At 41.5% G+C, this 19,347-nt stretch overlaps 1 protein-coding gene across 7 annotated transcripts in view; it reads left to right on the forward strand.

Moving 5' to 3' along the window:
- The window catches only part of plxnb2b (plexin b2b), a 150,942-nt gene that overhangs the window by 112,663 nt on the left and 18,932 nt on the right, over positions 1–19,347 (forward strand). For all 7 annotated transcript variants that reach the window (XM_083546087.1, XM_083546089.1, XM_083546090.1 and 4 more), the window contains 16 exons: positions 1,082–1,177; positions 3,851–3,938; positions 4,032–4,195; positions 5,145–5,293; positions 6,079–6,190; positions 8,604–8,740; positions 9,176–9,358; positions 10,000–10,111; positions 10,691–10,900; positions 11,025–11,204; positions 11,514–11,653; positions 11,748–11,848; positions 12,508–12,737; positions 16,319–16,500; positions 16,918–16,984; positions 19,175–19,321. In XM_083546087.1, coding sequence (XP_083402213.1) covers positions 1,082–1,177; positions 3,851–3,938; positions 4,032–4,195; positions 5,145–5,293; positions 6,079–6,190; positions 8,604–8,740; positions 9,176–9,358; positions 10,000–10,111; positions 10,691–10,900; positions 11,025–11,204; positions 11,514–11,653; positions 11,748–11,848; positions 12,508–12,737; positions 16,319–16,500; positions 16,918–16,984; positions 19,175–19,321 — 2,298 coding nt within the window. The remainder of the gene's footprint in view (positions 1–1,081; positions 1,178–3,850; positions 3,939–4,031; positions 4,196–5,144; positions 5,294–6,078; positions 6,191–8,603; positions 8,741–9,175; positions 9,359–9,999; positions 10,112–10,690; positions 10,901–11,024; positions 11,205–11,513; positions 11,654–11,747; positions 11,849–12,507; positions 12,738–16,318; positions 16,501–16,917; positions 16,985–19,174; positions 19,322–19,347) is intronic.

Genomic DNA, 19,347 nt, shown 5'->3' on the forward strand with positions numbered 1-19,347 from the left:
TCCTTGTTGGAGAGAGTTCACCACAGTGAGCCGTGTTCCTGACCATCACAGCAGCACTGCAGTCGCACCATCTGCACTTTGGAGAAGCAGATAAATCATTTTTATGTAAATAGAACATGAAACTGAACTTGCAGAACCAAATTTTTCATTAATCCTGGTACAGGAAGTCATTCACTTTAGGGAGTTGTGAGTAAATGTGCTTTAATAAGATTCTACTCTGAATTCATTTTAATTATCATAAAGTTAAAGACATTTCAGGTGCAGAAGAAGTTTTAATCTCTGCATGTTTTTGATTTATAGGTTTTTCTGTGCATAAAGCAAAAATATAATCTTGACACTTTTTAATAGACCAGTTTATTGCACTTGTAGCTTCTTTACGGAATTTCTCCAAGTGCGTTGCTCCGCCCGTCCATTCGTCTGCAGCGAGAAAGGATTCGATCCCGAACCTGCCCCAATACGGCAAAGCGAATACGCCGTGTGTTCTGATGTTTACTGAAGAGTTATTTTGTGTTCACACATGCAGGGATTTTACACACTTTGATAGATTTTCTTCACATTCAGAATAGAAAAAAAAAGCCAAAGCGAGAGCGTCACATCAGCGTGTCATTCAAGCAGAGAGCTGAAAAACAAAACACCAGCACGGCTGCCGATCATCCAGGATTCACACCGCAATTGTTTCACCTAATGTAAAGAAAAAGAAAGTTTTGGGGAATATCTTTAATGTTTGTTCAGCTCCTACTGAAAATATAATAATCAAATATTTCTACTTTCACACTTTCTAAAGAGATAGAAACCAAATCTAGTCATTCTGACCAATCAGCTCTCTGACTCCGCCCCATTTCCAGTTTTTACTGAATGAATAGTTTGAGGATGAGGATGAATAGAATGTGAATTGGACACGGACTTTTCAGGTCCTAGTCCTCCTGAGCCCCTCTGATCGATCGCTCCATTGTCGTTTTTTATGCTCTCCGTCTTCTCATGTTGCTCTCAGTGCTGATTAGTGCGGTATCAACAGTGTGAAGATCAACATCAGTACACACTCTGTACATGCAACTTCACCACATACAGTATTCATTCACAGGGCAGAGAGTTCACCATCGGTACAGACCTCATGAAACAGTTTGAAGATGACGTGAAAACGGAGGAGGGTCCGTTTTTCTCTTTCAGTGGATACATGGTGAGTAAAACCGCTCTCGTTATGCCGATCGTCCTCTCGCTCTCGCACACACACACACAATTGTAATTACATTATTATATGCCCGCCCACTCACACACACACACACACACACACACACACACACACACACCCATTATTAGTATATGCCACTGTATGTGTAGGCAAAATGGTTGAAGTGAACCTTTGATTGATTGTTCTGGTCATTAGTATTCTCGCTGGCTGTCACTTAGCTCGTCTACTCCAGGGATATCATTATTCTGTCACTGTGGCTCTACTCAGTTTGACCCACTGGAGCTCAGAATATATAAAGATTCTCTTCATTCACACAGTTTGCAATGATTATTAGTTGTAGTATTAGTATTATTGTTTACCAATTGTTGTGTTATACCACTTCAGATGCAATCGATCAGCCGAAGACAGAACTATAATTCTGTAATGACGGATTCGTGAACTAGTGTGTGATTGTATAAATAACCCAGAAAAGTGATTCTATAAAAAGACTTGCGTTGATTGAAAATGTGGAACAGTTCGAGAAAATACTTTACAATCAAAAAAGAGCACTAATGAGTGTCTGTTCTTATAATAAAATAAACACCTTGTCTGTGGAATAAATGCAGCAAAGAAACATCTCCAAAGCTATAAGGGGGGTGTGGGGGGGGGGATTGGCGATCACAAATGCAGGGATTTCATCACTGCAAGCCGTCAGTTGTTGTGCTACGAAGACGCCAGTAGGCGTTCGAACCAGCAGTTGCCATAGTAACTTTGACCCGTTGGTGGCGTAACTAGAATTCCAATTTTGATAACAAATCCGTTTTCTTTGCCCAGTATTTTCTTTAACCTTTTATTATTTCTGTTATATTATTATTTATTTAAAAGAAACAAAACCAATGACCCAATATGATCATTTTCCGTTTTGGATTCAATACCCACGAGAATAAGCATGAACGCATCCTTAAACCAACGCATCAAATTTTCACCCCAGAGTTTCTCAGTCAGGCTGAACTGCAGTAAAAGCGATTTAAGCAGTCCAGGTGCCGAGTGAAGGACACGCCTCCATTGTCGTAAAAGCATGACTTTTAGATCACTGCACCCCCTGTTGGTTAAAGCAGAACTTATTTCACAGCTCCTTTTATCGAACGACTGTCTGACTTTCAAAGTCTTGGAGTGTGGCAGGGAAGCGGCGTGGAGCAGCGTGGAGCAGTGCACCACGAGAACAGGCCTGGAGCATCGATTCTCTTCAGCTCTGTTTGACTCGCTGCCAGATGCATTTCCAATGAGAGAGCAGGAATTTGAGAACAGCAGCGCGCCTACAGATATTACCAAAAAAAGCAATTCCTCGAGTGTGACTATTGTGACACAAAAAAAATATATGAATGGTTTTGAATATTATTCTTTATTTTATAACTGATATTGACAAAGCAGATAAAGAGGCTTCTGTCTACCATAAATCTCAGATCAGTGGAGTGTCGAACTTCTGCAGGTTTCTTCCATCTCTACACAATATCTCTGGAGCTAAAATCAGGTCCTTTGCCATTTCTCTTACCAAGGCCTTCTCTCCTGATTGGTCCAACCCACTTCCCAGGAAGCTTCAGTGCTTTTAGAAAGGGTTTGTAGCCTTCACCAGACCTGTGCTTGGACACAAACCTGTCCCTCAGTTTCTGTTTACCTCATGTTTCAGGTGCTGCTCTGACCTGCATTTTTAGCTGTTAGACCTTATCCAGACAGTATGTGCTTATGTAAATCATGTCAACTGAATTGGTCAAAGCTGGACTCCAATCAAAGCATAAAAACATCTCAAAGATCTAGATCAAATGATCCAAAATGACCCCAGATTGTTCGGATAAACAGGTTGCACCAGGGACAATACTATAGAGATGAAACTTGGGTATATTTGAGAGTAGACAATTTGCAGCTTGTATACAGTAGAGATTTACTGTCCTCTGAAAATAACAGTCATTATTGTCTAAGAGGGACCATGATGCTGCCGCCACCATGCTTGACTGTAGGCAAGACACATTCAGCCTCTGCACCTGACGCACATCACGAGGACTCGACTTCTCTGATGGACCCTTGTGAGGTCTGTTCTGAGTGGAACCCGTCTTGGAAAACCTCTGTATGATCCTGAACACTGTACTGTAACTCAGTTTCAGGGAGATACTGATCTTCTTACAGCAGAGGCGTCTTTGTGGAGAGCAACAATTCTAACTCTCAAATCTTCAGAGGCTCTTTACCATGAGGTCCATGTAGAATATCCAGTATGAAAGAATTGGACTTAACCTACAGCTGTTATCACTGAGGGTGCACTCACTTTTGTTGGCAGGTATTTAGACCAAATTTAGCTGTATGTTGTTATTGTGAGAGGACAGTAAATCTGTACAAGCTGCACATTGAATCCTCTCGAATTTATCCATGTTTTATTTCTATGTCCCTTCAGAAGATACTAAAATGTGAGGGGTGCACTCACTTTTGTGAGATACTGTATATGCATTTGTAGAGCATCACAGATCTGGTTTCCGCTCTGTGGTTATGTACATTGTGTAGACCGACGTGGAAAAACGACGGGACCTGAATACTCTGCACTGTGTACACACACGTGGTGTAAACGAGACTCATAATAATAAGTTATAATAATAGTAACAGTATGGATGAAATTCTTTCTGCTTTGTCTCATAGTTTTCATATGATAAAGCTCAGGAGACCAGCATCCTGTTCCACATTAAAGACAAGCACATGGAGAAGAAGATTGACAGCACACTGAATGGTAGATTTTGCTCTCTGTATAATTGTTCGTATTGTTCTTGTAATCTTTTGTTTTACGGGAATGAGTCTGTGTATGTTTTTTTGTTTTCTGCAGTAACGCTGTATAACTGTTCTCTGGACCGGGAGGACTGCAGTTTGTGTAAGAACACAGACTTTAAATACAACTGTGTGTGGTGCACCCGGTCCCGATCCTGTGTGTTTCATAAACTGTGTCCCAGCGATGAGGAGCAGGAATGTCCAGACCCTGTGATCTCAGCGGTGAGTTTCCAGAAAGTCTTTAGCATTTTTTTTTATCAATTTCTTTTGGTTGTTTGATATTTATGCACTGCTGGACAGATAACTTTCAGGGTTAAAGAGACCTGAGTAAACGTATAGGCACCTTAATGCAAAACATACTCCATTACAATTTAAATATCACCGATTCCAATAAGATTTGAATATCTGAATTGAACAAGTACTTGAGACCCACTCACGAACAAGTCACGTCTTAGTGAGAAGCCAAAAACGGTTCATTTGTGAGGTTTTGTTTTCTAAAATGCAGATCAAATCGTACACCTCATTAACACTGCATTACCCATCAACCTCCTCTTTAACACGCCAGAATGAAACAACAATCAAACAAAGTATTAAAGCAATCTTCAAAATGGTGTGTTCAATTAACAAATGAAATGACGGTCTCATGTCACAAAGTGAGACAACTCTTAGTATTCATTGGTCAAATAAAAGGAAAGTAAATCATTTTCATTAAAGTAAAACCAAATATTCAGAGCTGACTGTGACTGAATGCGGCTCTCGGTCTCGAAGGGGCAATATTTTTATTCTACTTCAACAAAATCTGGTTCCCAAAATTTCACTCAGAGGCAGGAGATGAGGGTCAGGGAGTGTTGAGCTTTACTTTAACAGAGGAGCAAAATGTAACAGATAACAGTCATTGTGTAATTAAAATTTAGTGGAGTAAAAGTGCATATACTAAACCGTAATTGTAGTTGAGTGAAGAGTAAAAGTTACTTTTATCTTTAAGTACAGCAATGAAGTATGTTTACTCAAATCCTTTACACCACTGCTCAATCCACATCTCAAAACTGCTCAGCTTTCAGTTTCAGCACGTTTTATTGACATTGTAGGATAAAATCCAGTGTCGGATTTCTGTTCATAAGAACTGTCCTAATGCTCCACTTCCTCTCCACGCCTCCTCATTTCCTTTCAGATAAGTCCACGCTACGGTCCACTGAAAGGAGGCATCTCAGTCACCATTAAAGGCTCTAACTTGGGCATTCACAAGGACGATATCAAGAGCATCTCTGTAGCCGGAGTTCCCTGCATCCACCAGGAGGAGAAATACTCCGTTTCAACCAGGTGATGTTTCAGAGACGCTTCTGCATCATCAAACTCAGTTTGTAAGGTCCTGGTCTTTTTGGTTGAGCCTTAGAGCTCAGGGACGTGGCAGCAAATCTAAAGCTGGGTCGAGATTTTTTTTTTTTCTTCTCTACAGTTCCATTGTTTTAAAGTTTTACCAAACGTACTTTTTCTTCTCTCTGTCGTGCGCTTTGCCGAACCGTCAGAAGTGTATTCAATATTCAGGTCTTAAGCTGAGAGGGAAGAAAAATGGCAGCCGAAAAGATTGAAAGCTGAAGCAGTAATTCGGGCTCTAACCTGTCCTCTACCCACGGGCTGGGATGTGCTGCCGAGATCCCACACTGAGCTTTTAAGCTCACTTACACTGCTTATGTCCAAGGGTGGTCCAGCTTTGTGTTCGCTTGGCTGCTAACAAGCCTCTCAAGTCCTGAGGACTGTGTGTGTGTGTGTGTGTGTGTGTGTGTGTGTGTGTGTGTGTGTGTGTGTGTGTGTGTGTGTGTGTTTGTGTGTGTGTAAGAAAGAGTGCTCCAGGCATTATTCAGCAGGGTTTGGCATCAGCATGGTGCATACACATTCACAGCGCTTTGAGCCAAAGGCCTCAGTAGATCTCACCAGGTGGAATCTACTTTCCTGAGTGAAACCCTGAGATCTGGAGTTCAATGCTGCATCAGGACACACCGGTTGCACCGTTTCTTCAGAAGTGCTGTCAGATATACAGCAGAGGAAATACCAATAAATCAGGATGGAAAAAAATAATAACTCTGACTCCCTCTTCCTGTTTGCAGCGTGGTGTGTGAAATCGGTCAAGTGATCCACCGAGGTCAGCACGAAGGCCTCGTGAAGGTGGAGGTCAAAGGAGAGAGGAGAAGCAAATCCTCCGTCTTCTTTACTTACAGAGTGAGTATTTACAAAACTTTTCCCAGCATGCACCATGTACTCTAGTTAGGATCAGGAAGTATTGTGGAAGAAGTGGGGAGGTGGTATATTAGTGGTTAAGGCATTGGATCAGAAGATCAAATCTCCCACTCTCAGGCCCCTGATCGAGAACCACTTTGCTGCTCAGTATGTCTGGGTAAAGGGCATCTCACAATTTAAAAAGAAAGTGAGCAATACAGTGGTTATAAGGTTGTCTAGAAGATTGTCTAGAAGAGTGTTCCTTGAGAGGAACCAGACTCTAAAGGGAACCCGTCCTCGTCTGGGTACCAGAGACTGCCCACCTGACACTGGAGACTCCTTCTGTATATTTGAATGATTATAGACTTTCATTTGTGAAATGAGATTTCATTAATACGAGGTGGTATCTGAAAGGTTGGAAAATAGCAGACGTGATAACACACTTGTTCAGAACAACACCAGTTGCATTACTCTGTCTTTTGGCACAATGTCTTATGAAGGTCAGTGCTCCCTGTGACTGTGTGTGCAGCCTTGTGCTGCCACCTGTTGGCGTGTTACAAGACAAAAACCTTTTGCTACAACCTCATAGGTTATGCGTGACCACAATGAAACATCCTGTGATTGATATTCAGTCATAGCTAAACTGAGATCCTGAAGAACTTTAATTTGTCACCAGTGTTAATTTTAACAGCGAATTCGATTAAGTCTTTAGTTTTTCGGGATATTTTAGTCATCGACATTTTTTTTTAGCTTTCGTCAATTAAATACCACAAGATTTTGTCGACTCATTCTACAGTAAATTTAGTGGAATAAAATCCAATCGTTTGTAATGCAATAATTATATCTCAAAAATGTCCAAACTCTGTATATATTCCTGGAGAAACATCTGTTAATGTGAGTGAATAAACAGCGCAGCACAGTTTAAATCTCTTCCCAAATCGTAAAAATAAAACAAAAATAAAACATTTTCATCTTGGGTTTTTTTGTTGACGAAAGTGTCAATTCATCTGCGTCGTAGTTTTTCTCGTTAATAACTGATTTTTATCTGGTTTTCCTCTCATTTTCGTCAGTAAAAAATGATGGATATGATGGCGAAATGTATCAGTTTGTCCCGTGCGCTTTACTGCAAAGGGAAATTCTTACTTCGCGTTTCCCAGCGATTTTAGGATTTTAGGTTAGAGGCCAGGATCAGCCATGTTACAGCACCACTGTAACACTCATGATTAAGGGCCGTACTCAGCTGCCCAAGAGCGGCAGCTTGGCGATTCCGGGCGCTTGAACCCCAGACCTTCAAATCTGTAACCCAGAACCGTAACCATCGAGGAGAATGGAACAGCAGCTGTGTTGGATGTAATAGGAGCTATTTCTGATGTGAAATTCTGTAGGACACACTGCCGCTGCATCATTAAGGGCTAATTGTAAAATGAAAGGGCACTCCATTTGTTTTACCCCCAAAATAACCTATCCGAGGCTGCAGAAGGATGTGCATTGTTCCCCACGGAGCAATATTTCTCAGGGCAGGGCAGGTTAGCAGTGAACGTTAATTTTCTGCGTATTAGCACGTTTTATTGCATCACTATTATAGGGAGTTAACATCGCTGTATCCCTCCCACAGGGCTTTGCACAGGGATCTGTGTTTGCTCGTTGAGCTGACAGCAGTGTGTGTGTGTGTGTGTGTGTGTGTGTGTGTGTGTGTGTGTGTGTGTGTGTGTGTGTGTGAGAGCGAGCATCAGTGTCAGTACAGCCTGGGGAAGATATGAGCCCAGAACTCGAGGGAGTTATGATACAGTTATGAGTAGGTGGTAACAGAGTTAATGTGTTTGACGCGTAGTTTTTTAAGCTACAGCTCACTCAATTAGCCCCCGACTGATCCCCCGCTCGCAGGACGCACGGCTCCAAGACTACTTTTAGACACCACACTGTAATGTTTCAATCGGCTTAGTTTTGGAAAGCGTCAGGGTTTTTTTTTCCTTCGCCTTAATCGCATTAGTGTGTTGCGAGGAGCTACCTGCTTCTTCACCTGCTTCTTCACCTGCTTCTTCACCTGCTTCTTCCAATTTGCTGAAAAACACATGCATACAGACGGATCGAAACGAGCACTGGGAACTCGAACAAAAGGGTGAAATGTTACTGAAAGCAGGAGAAAACGCAAAGCGAATGTAACTCCTAGACAAAAGCAGTAAGATAATTAGATTAGATTTGATTTGCTTGCCCTTGAGAGAACAATCCCCCCCCCCCCCCCCTTTGATTGGACCATCCTTTCATGTGTCCAATTATTACATGTGGCTGTAAGTAAAAAAAAAAAAAAAAAAAAAGAAGGAAAGACAGACAGAATGGTGTAACATGTCTGCAATACAGAGTCATTTCCCCGCCCCCACCCTCACCCCCACCATTGCTCTGGTTATTTTTTATGCAGGATCCCAAGCCCGAGGTGGTACAGCCCAGACGCGGTCCCAAAGCAGGAGGAACGATCATCACCATCACCGGAACTGACCTTGATACGGCATCAAAAGAAGACATTGACATCTCAGTGGGTGGCGTGGCATGCCCAGTGTGAGTGCAGTGTTGCATCATGGGGGATGTAGTCGTGTAATTGGCTTTATTACTCACGCTTACGACTTTGTGGAAAGTAATTACTCATAACCTGTCCGAGTTTGGTGCATACATGACCCCGTATTATCCTGTACTTACTCACTCTCTCTCTCTCTCTCTCTCTCTCTCTCTCTCTCTCTCTCTCTCTCCCTCCTTCTCTGCGCTTTTGCATTTTTTCTTCTTTGTTCATAATGCCCCACTTATCTTAACCTTTCCCCTCAATTTTCTTCTCGGCTGCTTGCCTTTTTACTAATTTTGTTTAAGGGTTTTTTGGGTTTTTTTTGCGTTTGCTTCTCATTGGATGCTTCTCTCTCTCTCTCTCTCTCTCTCTCTCTCTCTCTCTCTCTCTCTCTCTCTCTCTTACACACACACACTCTCTTACACTTTTGTTAATAGAGAGGAGTTTGGGAAGCAGGTTACATGTAAAGTGGGGCAGTACAGGAATGAGAAAGTGCCCTCCGACCCCCTGGCCGTCATCGTGCGCTACGGGAAACACACCCACATTCAGGTGCCGGCGTTCTTCCAGTTCTCCAACAACCCGGACATTTCAGACCACCAACCAAGAAGCAGCTTTGACTGGTGAGCCCCCAATGATTCACCCTTTCTTTGGGCAAAATTCCACGAAGTAGCAGGAATTAACTGGGAATTTACTAAATTACAGGTTGGCCAATAACAGGAAACTTAAATGTAGTCGATAATCCTGTGTAAAGGATTTAATGTTTCAGTGGAATTTCTCCCCTGACAGTCATCAATCACACGCAACTGAAGCCACGCCCCCTACATGCGCTGCGCATTACTGCAACACACATCATTTCTTTCATCCCACATGTAAAAAAATGTCCATCTTTACGAGTTTTCACGTAAATTACATCCATATTACATCAATATCACATCAATGTATGTTTAATGTCATTGACTATTTATGAGACCAGCTCAAGCTGTGATGTTCCTAAAATTCCCGTTAAGTTTCCAAATATTTCCCAAATTCCCCAGATGAAGTTCCCATGGAAAGTTTTTGGACATTTGGCGAAGTTTTCCTCCCCCTTTTCAGCCCTATAAAATGTCTAGTTTTCGATGGAATATTCTGTCGAATAGTTGCTCTTCAAATGCATCAGATGTAAGACCCCAGAAACAGGACACAGGAAGCGATCCACGTGGATTTGTCCATGCGCGTTCGTGTGAAGTTCACGTGTACCGTATTTTTATTTGATTTTTTTCAGCGGCGGGAGAAAGATCCGAGTGATGGGCTCTGGGTTCGACCTCATCCAAAAAGCCGTCATCATAGTTCAAGCTTCAGCAGATGAATGGGCCGGACTTCACACTCTTATGGAGGTACACGTGTGCCCTCCGTATCAAACTCTTGATAAAAGATTTCTTTCTTTTTTTTTTTTTCTCTCGGTGAGAATCCGTTCACTCAGGTTCTGCTTTCAGTTCTTCGATATGGCAGGAAGTTCATTTCCAGAGTCGTTCACAAACAAAGCAACAAAGATTAAACACACATTCATCATGCTTTTCTTTCCCAAGTAATCTTTATCATCTGAACTCCGTCTCCGAGATCTGTAGAAAAAACTCCCAGGCTAAAACGAGGGATTCTGTAAATGTGTATAAAATATATGGCTGTTTAATTGGAAGGTATGATGTGGTCTGAGCAGCGCTGTGGAATATTGGCTGTAAGGGTTGAGTGTGTGAACTCCCACTGGGAGAGCAGCAAAGGGGAATGAGGGGAGAAATCTAATTCACTTTCATTTAGAAGCTACATTAACACCGGGCCCGGCTGTTCAGCTTGATTAATACAGAGGCGGCTCTATGGAGCGGTCGGCTTTTTTTTTTCTTCCCCCACTGTGTGGGTGTTTGTGTGTCGAAATACATCAATTAAAATTTCATTGTTATGGCTTCCTGCGGTCCTTTCAGTTCAGTCAGGAGGCTCACAGTAAGAACGACACCATGCTGCAGTTCCTCTCGCCGGCCGTGAACAGAACCTATGAGAGCCAGTCCTTCAGAACTTTTATCCAGCTGGACAACCTCATCGAGGAGCTAAAACCGTTCGATTACCACCCAGACCCTGTATTCAACGAACTCCCCAACAAAGTCATCCCGGAGAACAGCATGATCATCGTCACGGTGCGTCTTCACACCAAACATTCGATTTGCTTTTGCACGTTTTCGGTGAAAATCGAACGTCGTCATTTTTTCAGAAATAAAGGTATTTACATTTCTGCAAAAAAAAAACCGCATGTTGTCGCAGGGTCGTGGTTTTTCCAAAGCCATGACAGCGAAGGAAGCGGAGGCGTTCGTGGGTGACGTGTCGTGTAACGTGAACACTCTTCAGGACGATAAGCTGTTCCTGGATCCTCCCACCACCACCCCGAGATCCCGTTCCAAGAGACAGCGGAGAGACACGACATCGGAACCGCTGGACCTTCTGGTGAGCTTCTCAGGTTTCAGCTCCTGCGCGGCTCCCCGTCATTCCTCACGCATTACATATGACGAACGATCGATTCACTCGCACCACTTTCATGCGTTAAAGCGATCGGAATGTCAGGATTCGTATTAAAGCTACGACCCGGGATATTTGAGAATCGAGTTATTAAATGTACACATGTTTGGTCTTGGTTTGTCGTAGCTTGATGAAAGCGTCGCAGGAAATACGATGTAACGTTAGTCGTTCGCTGGACGCCTTGTTTTTCTGTGCGCTAAGGAAAGTCCTGACCTGCTGTTTCGATTTCCATCACAGGTTAAGTTTGGTAATGGTGAGTGGCTGGTCGGCTCTGTGCACTATGAGAGGAAGTATGAAGTGAAACTGGATACGATTATCATCCCTGCAGTCATCGTCCCAATGCTGCTCATCATCGCCATTTCCATTGTGTGCTACAGGTAAAAACACTGGAAAACCTAAATTGCGAAATCTGTGATAACAAAAAACACCACTTATCGCCCCCTTGTTTCTTCTGAATGTTGTGTGTTTAAGGAGGAAGAGCCGGCAGGCAGAGCGCGAGTATGAGAAGGTGAAGCACCAGCTAGAGAATCTGGAGGAGAGTGTGCGTGATCGCTGCAAGAAAGAATTCACAGGTCATTAAACGCAAACCATTTACTTAAAATGATTGAAAATGTACACGCAGTCCCCGAGTTCCGATGAGATACGTTCCGATGAGCCCATTGTAACTTGAAAGCGTGGTACCTCAAGACATGGCCTCGTCTACACCAATATACACCAACTAGGCATAACATTTTTATATATATTGCTGCTAAAACAGTCCTGACCCATGGAGCATCAACAGCATGAACTTCTTCAGCAGTTTGAGCTACAGGAGCTCATCTGTTGGATCGGACCACACGGACCAGCCTTCACTGCTCAGGTGCATACATTTCTTGGAGCCCTTCTGATAGATTCTGACCACCGCAGACCAGGAACAGCCCACGAGAGCTGCGGTTTTGGAGACGCTCTGACCCAGTCGTCTAGACATCATAATTTGTCGCCCATTTTTCCTGCTTTGAGGACAAAATGTTCACTTGCTGCCTTATAAATAAATCCACCCACTAACAGGTGCCATGATGAAGAGATCATCACTGTTCTTCACTTCACCGCTCATGATGTTATAATGTTATGCCTGATTGGTGTATAAGTATGTGGCAGAGGGGACGAGTGGTAAAAAGCTCTGTTTCGGGAAAAAATTGAATACATATATTGCTTAAGCTATAGAGCAAACACCGTTCATGCTTCTCTGCAGATCTGATGATTGAGATGGAGGACCACACGAATGATCTGAGCGAGGGCCGCATCCCGTTTCTGGACTACAAGACCTACACGGACCGCGTCTTCTTCCTGCCCTCGAAAGACGGAGCCAATGATGTCATGATCACCGGCAAGCTGAATATTCCCGAATCCCGCAAAGCCACAGTGGCTCAGGCTCTTAATCAATTCTCCAACCTGCTGAACAGCAAGACCTTCCTCATTACTGTACGACACTGTTTTTTTTCCACTCACACGCATTCACACTTCAGATTACATTTGGTACATTCATTTTTTGGCCCAGAGCATTTTGCATCAGTCAGATTTTACGTGTCCGCCATGAAGCAGTAGCCATCAAGTAAGATTAATCCCATGAGCGATTAAGTCCTCAGTGCGTTTCATCAACAAAATCCTTTATTCGACTTCTAATCCAGTTTTTAACCACAGGTCTTACCCACTGCCAGTAAAAGAGAAAAAGCAATTATTTGGGGTGTCTTTCGAGTCGGATGATTTGGTTTTCCTGAAGATAAATAAAGCATTTCTCATATTCAGACAATTATATCCCATTATTACAATTATAACACAAAGCTATTGCTGTTACCTTCTGGGGATATATGGTAATAAAGCTTTACCTCATTTATATCTCATTTAATGCACACCCGCAGCTTTCCACAGTATCGAAACAACATGTTGGAAGATCTAGAAAGACCTAATAAACTCCCCGGTCATTAGGTAGTTAGACACAGATCACACAACCTTATTTGGCACCTTAGTGGTCATTACATCGATTAGTTTTTTTTTATTCAGTCTTTCATTCGTTTTATTCCATTTGGGGGTCAGGCCAAGCAGAAGGACGGTGTGTCAAGATTTGGGGTCTAGAGTTTTCAGTTTATTCAATTTGGTTGCAGCATACAAGCACATCACATAAGACTCAAGCGCATAATAAAGAAACACGATTTCTCGAAGGTATTTACCTTAAATGGAAAAAAGCTTTACTGCTGAGCGTGTAAATGAATGTCTAAAACCATTTGTTTAGGAGATTTTCACTGAATTCCAGAACTCATGATACAGTAGAGTGGGAATCATTTAACAAAATGCCCTGGGCTTTACTCAAAAACTGTCTACGGTATAACTGGGACATAGTCATGTGCTTCTTCCTCATAACTGTACTCTCCTGGTTAACAATCCTCTCACGACAATTTTTGTTTTTCACTTTTGTAGAATTAAACCAACAGCCTGTGATGCTTTTTTACAGTGGAACATGTCTGATCAATTTCTAGCCATTCAAGTTAATGAGTTCCTCAAAGTGCGCTGTCCAAAGTGCTAAAAAATATCAAAACTTGCCTACACTTGTGCTTGTGCATGCTCTCATCCTTCCACCCATAAATCCAGATTCTTTAAACAAGGATCTCCAAATGTCTTGTGCCAACGCTTTCCCACTGCCACTGCTTTTGCAACAGCACTTTTGGCTCTCCAAGACGTCTCAGCAGAACCAGGAGAGCGTTTCGTTCTAAAGCTTCCAGCGCCTTTATGTTCACCAGTTCATCCTGCAGATGAAACCATGTCAAGCGCCGACGGTCTTCCAGCCAAAACTTTCGATAGCTGTTTACTTGATTTGATATTGTTTCTTCAACAACAAAGGAATTGGTAAATGAGAATTCAACCCTGAGATGTTGTCCAAATTCAAGATGAGACGGTGTTTTGTGTGGTATTTATTGGTTGGAGGCAGATAATTAAAAGTTGTCATCAACTTTGCCCCAAATCAACTTTTATAATTGTAACAATTATACCTATTTTAATCAACCAATTATTAATCAATCATTATAACTATTATAATCAACCTTGTGATTAAACAGAGCGTTAATGACAGACCTCGGCTTTGGAAAGAAATCAAATAATGTTTCACTGTTTGGATTCATATTGACAGGGTTTCCTTGGGGGTCTTAAAAAGTAGAAAAAATAATAATAATAATAATTTTGGTGTTTTAGGTCCTAAAAAGTTTTAAACAGGTCTTTATTTTCCGCTGTTCATGAACGCTGCCTCATGAATACAGAAAATTATATCTGCACCAGTGAAAGATATAATTCTCTGTATTACTGCAACAAAATGAGAACAACGTGCAACAACCAATCAGCTTCCTGTTATTGGCATGAAGCTCACTTGGATTGTACCAAAGACGTAAAACTGATTATTTTTCAGCAATGATGAAGTGCAGATTTAGTGATTTAAAATAAAAATGGATTTAGGGCTCGGTTAAGGCCGGTCGCTTTGTGTGCGTGTTTGTGATGTCGTGATACAGGTCTCACATTTCATTCTTAATGGTCCTTAAAAGGTCTTTAAAACTCTTAAGTTTGACTTGGTGAAACATGCAGAAACCCTGAATTCAAAAGACTCTTTCTACCAGTTACACTTTTCAAAGATTTAATGCTCTCCTAGTCAGTGGAGTCAGTAGAATGAAGCCTCCTCAAGCAGGTACCTTCACCATGCTGCACCTTTTCCAAGAGGACAGAATCCCCCAAAATGCAATTTGGTACAAACGGATTTTCCCTTGTAATATCATTGGGGCAACCCTTCTGTCCACAGGGAAGAGCTTCAGCTGTAATGCCTTGAGCTTCATAGAATTATTCCTACACTTCCCTGAAGTTTGTCTCCTGTGGGAATCCAGGGCAGGAGAAAAACATCCCAGGGGAAAAGTTTCATACCAGCACCATATGCAGAAGTCAGGCCACTTTATCTAGTCCAGCCCATTCCTTCTTACACATCAGCTCAGACTCTTTAAACTATTTCTGAAGTGTCTATGCAACACTGGTTATTATATTTCTTGCTGGAACTTACAGTACAGTTGACAAGATGGTTCCACATCAACATGTAATACTTTACATTTATGGCATTTGGCAGACGCCCTTATCCAGAGCGGCTTACCAACCGAGCAGTGGAGGGTTAAGGGCCTTGCTTTAAGGGCCCAGCAAAGGGATGGTGCTGGGATTGGAACCTGTGACCTTTCAATCCAAAGTCTTAACCAATGAGTTACCACCTTCTCAATCCATCTACTTTTTTTATCATGTACATTTTACTTATCGAGTTTTGATGTGTCCAATCAAAGCAAACATTTCTCTGAAAACCAACGTTGGAAATTAAGTTCTAATTTCCATTATTATAAAGCATCACCTTCCAGCACACACCTGCTATACACCAGACACCTCGTCTACCTGTGTGATTATTGGTTTTCTAACCTTGGACCCACCAATAAAACTAACCTTATTAACCTCTTTCTTCTCTCTCTCGCTCTCTCTCTCTCTCTCTCTCTCTCGCTCTCTCTCTCTTCTCTCTCTCTTTCTCTCTCTCTCTCGCTCTCTCTTCTCTCTCGCTCTCTCTCTCTCTTCTCTCTCTCTCGCTCTCTCTCTCTCGCTCTCTCTCTCTCTCTCCTCTCTCTCTTCTCTCTCTCTCTCTCTCTCTCTCTCTCTCTCCTCTCTCTCCTCTCTCTCTCTCTCTCTCTCTCTCTCTCTCTCTCTCTCTCTCTCTCTCTCTCTCTCTCTCTTCTCTCTCTCTCTTCTCTCTCTCGCTCTCTCTCTCCTCTCTCTCTCTCTCTCTCTTGCTCTCTCTCTCTTCTCTCTCTCTTTCGCTCTCTCTTCTCTCTCTCTCTCTCTCTCTCTCTCTCTCTCTCTCTCTCTCTCTCGCTCTCTCTCTCTTCTCTCTCTCTCTCTCTCTCTCTCTCGCTCTCGCTCTCTCTTCTCTCTCTCTCTCTCTCTCTCTCTCTCTCTCTCTCTCTTCTCTCTCTCGCTCTCTCGCTCTCTCTCTCTTGTTGTAGTTTATCCGTACTCTGGAGGCTCGTCAAGACTTTAATGCAAGAGCTAAGGTGTACTTTGCGTCTCTGCTTACTGTGGCTCTGCACGGGAAGCTGGAATATTACACAGACATCATGAGGACACTGCTGTTAGGGCTTATGGATGAATATGTGCATAGTAAAAACCCAAAACTGATGCTGCGCAGGTGAGTTACTGCCATCATCTTCTGAAGAGCTGGAACTTATAAGCGTTCTTCCAATAAATGGTGATTTTCACTTTGATGACTGACGATTAAAAACCTCTTCATTTGGCGCTTTTTTCAGTTTGCTTTCATAAACATCACTTCAGAGCATTGTATCTGATAAACATTGTTCCTGGCTTCGCCCTGTTCACTAATCTAGCCATTTTACTGGCCTGCCACTTTTTCCTGGTTTAATTATAATTCTCAATCAGCCGGTGATCTACACTAATTATCCCGCTCCCTGATTACTTCATAATTGTTCATTAAATGCTAATCACTAACATTTGGCACATTTAGGGGGAAAAGAGCAAATAATTATTGGTTATATAATAAGCATGCATGCATGTATTTCTGAATTTCTTTTTTTTTATGTATCTGAAGGTCAGAGACGGTGGTTGAGAGGATGCTCTGTAACTGGATGTCGATTTGCCTCTATCAGTTCCTAAAGGTAATGCATCGATCAGCACCGACGCACATGCCGTCTCAGCTTCACTGTCGTAAAAAAGATAACGTCGGAAATCTGTCAAATAACAGCATGTTCCGGTAAACATCATATTGAGATGTGAAGAAAATGTATTTTACTTTTAACAATGGTCATTGTCTCAAAGCAGCTTTATAGAGATAAAGCGGTAATAAGGTAAAGGTTTAAGGTATAAGTTGGTTGTTTGTAATTGTAAGTTTATCCCTACCGAGCGAGTCGGTGGCGACGGTGGCAAAGAAAAACACTAACACTTTATTTTAAGGATCAGAAATTGGGCAGTAATCAATGACTAATAACTGCATTTTTAGGTGACGAGTTATTGATTTGTTTGCCATTACAAGCTATTTATAGAACTTCATTAGCTGTTAATTTATTTATTTTTGTCTGCTCGCCTCTTTATACTTGTTTCTGGTGTCCTTAGACTTTAGTATTTTAGATTGTTGCAATTAAAATGTTAAATGTAAAATGTTTGCCAAGCGACTGTCATCACTTGTTCTCACGTTAAATCAAAAAGCACAAATTTTAATAGTTAAATTAAATTAGTAATTCTAATTCTAATTTATTATTAATTCTAATTAAATAATAATTAAATAAATTACATTCATTATTCTTCACAGCAATAATAATTAATGTTTGTTCTTGTTTTTTTTTATTGGAAAACCACAAATGTGTTTGTTATAACAGGGAACATATTCTATATTTATTTCATATTAATAGGCTACACATTCACACAGTGTATTGAGCACCTAGAACTTGTGTAGTTTCTCCTTTTTCTGGCTAATAAGTTCATTAGGACAAAAACAAGTGTGAAGGGTTTATAAGGCAAAAATGTAGATGGCATACAATTCATTAACTTGTCGCTTGCAAATGCTGTTAGTCATTAATTACTGAGTAAATTCTGAATATAATGTTAACGGAAAAACCTCCTGAGATGGTTTGAGGATGAATCCTTGAGAGCATCCAGACTCAAAAGGAACCTTGTCCTCATCACTGAATATCTATTTATTGCAGTTGATCATTATTGAGGTGTGCAGTTCAGGGAAAGGTGTGAATGCAGAACTGGCCATGGTCCTGAACCATAGTAGCAGACTGTTGATATTAATTACAGTCCACATCCATCTTCAATGTTCTTGAGTAGCTCAGGAACTTAATGGATTTTTAGGCTGATGATGTGAAACCATCCCCAGCACAGAGTGTCTTCAATTGAGGAGAATTGAATTCAATGCATTTTTATTTGTAGAGGGCTTTTAACAATGCACATTGCCTTAAAGCAGCTTACAGAGATAATGCGTTAATAAAGAATGAAGATGTTCTTTATGGTGGTAAGGTTGTCCCTAACTCCATTTAAAAGTAGGGAATCGGGGTGAATCAGACAAAACCAAAGAGAGGAAAAGGATCTGGTTTAACTGAACAGAGGGAGAGGGAGAGAAATGCGATGATGGTAAAAGACAGAATGTTTTAAAAAGAATTTCTGATTTATAATCACTCTATTGGTGTCACTTGAATGAGTCCCTTTTGAGTCTGGTTCCTCTCAAGGCCCAGGCTGCTCATCAGGGATAAACACACATAGCTCATCTATATTTACATTTTTGTTACATTCTGTGAAGCTGCTTTTAAACAACGTCCACTGTGAAAAACGCTACAGAAACAAACTTGAATTGAATGAAGTATTATTAAGCATCCTTATTGTTTCATAAATGTTTATTTACACTGCACGGTACAATCAAAATGCATTATTACCCTGTGGTTATTACTGTACAGAGTTTTAATGGTAATCACATGGCCTTGGTGGATTGATTTTTTTGGTAAGAAATAAAGTTTTCAAGAATAATTGCGCTAGATTAGCTTCTTCTTTTCACTTGCTTATTACCACAGAACCTTTCGAGACATGACATTTAGCGAACATTATGACTGTCATATTTAATAAATGTCAAGAGCGACTCTGGTGGAGTCTCTTTTTTACTTCATGTTGAAAACACTAGCGTGAATACGTAGCCGCGCTTATGTGCAGTGAAACCGAATACCACTTTCAGACGCAAGAAAGTCGGGTTACGTTTCTTTCCGCAGTTGAAAAAGATATGAGAGACAAGTCGAGTGTGAAGGCCACTTTATAAGAGGTTTATATGACTGATTCGTCATTTTGTTTCCTATCTGAAGGACTCTGCAGGAGAACCTTTGTATAAACTCTTCCGAGCCATAAAGCACCAAATAGAGAAAGGTCCAGTGGATGCACAGGTGAAGAAGGCTAAATACACACTCAATGACACAGGCCTGCTGGGTGATGATGTGGAGTACTCCATGCTGGTAAGAGCTGGGTGAAGAATGGGCAC

This window comes from Silurus aristotelis (genome assembly GCF_946808225.1).
Source record: "Silurus aristotelis genome assembly, chromosome: 7".
Taxonomy (NCBI): domain Eukaryota; kingdom Metazoa; phylum Chordata; class Actinopteri; order Siluriformes; family Siluridae; genus Silurus; species Silurus aristotelis.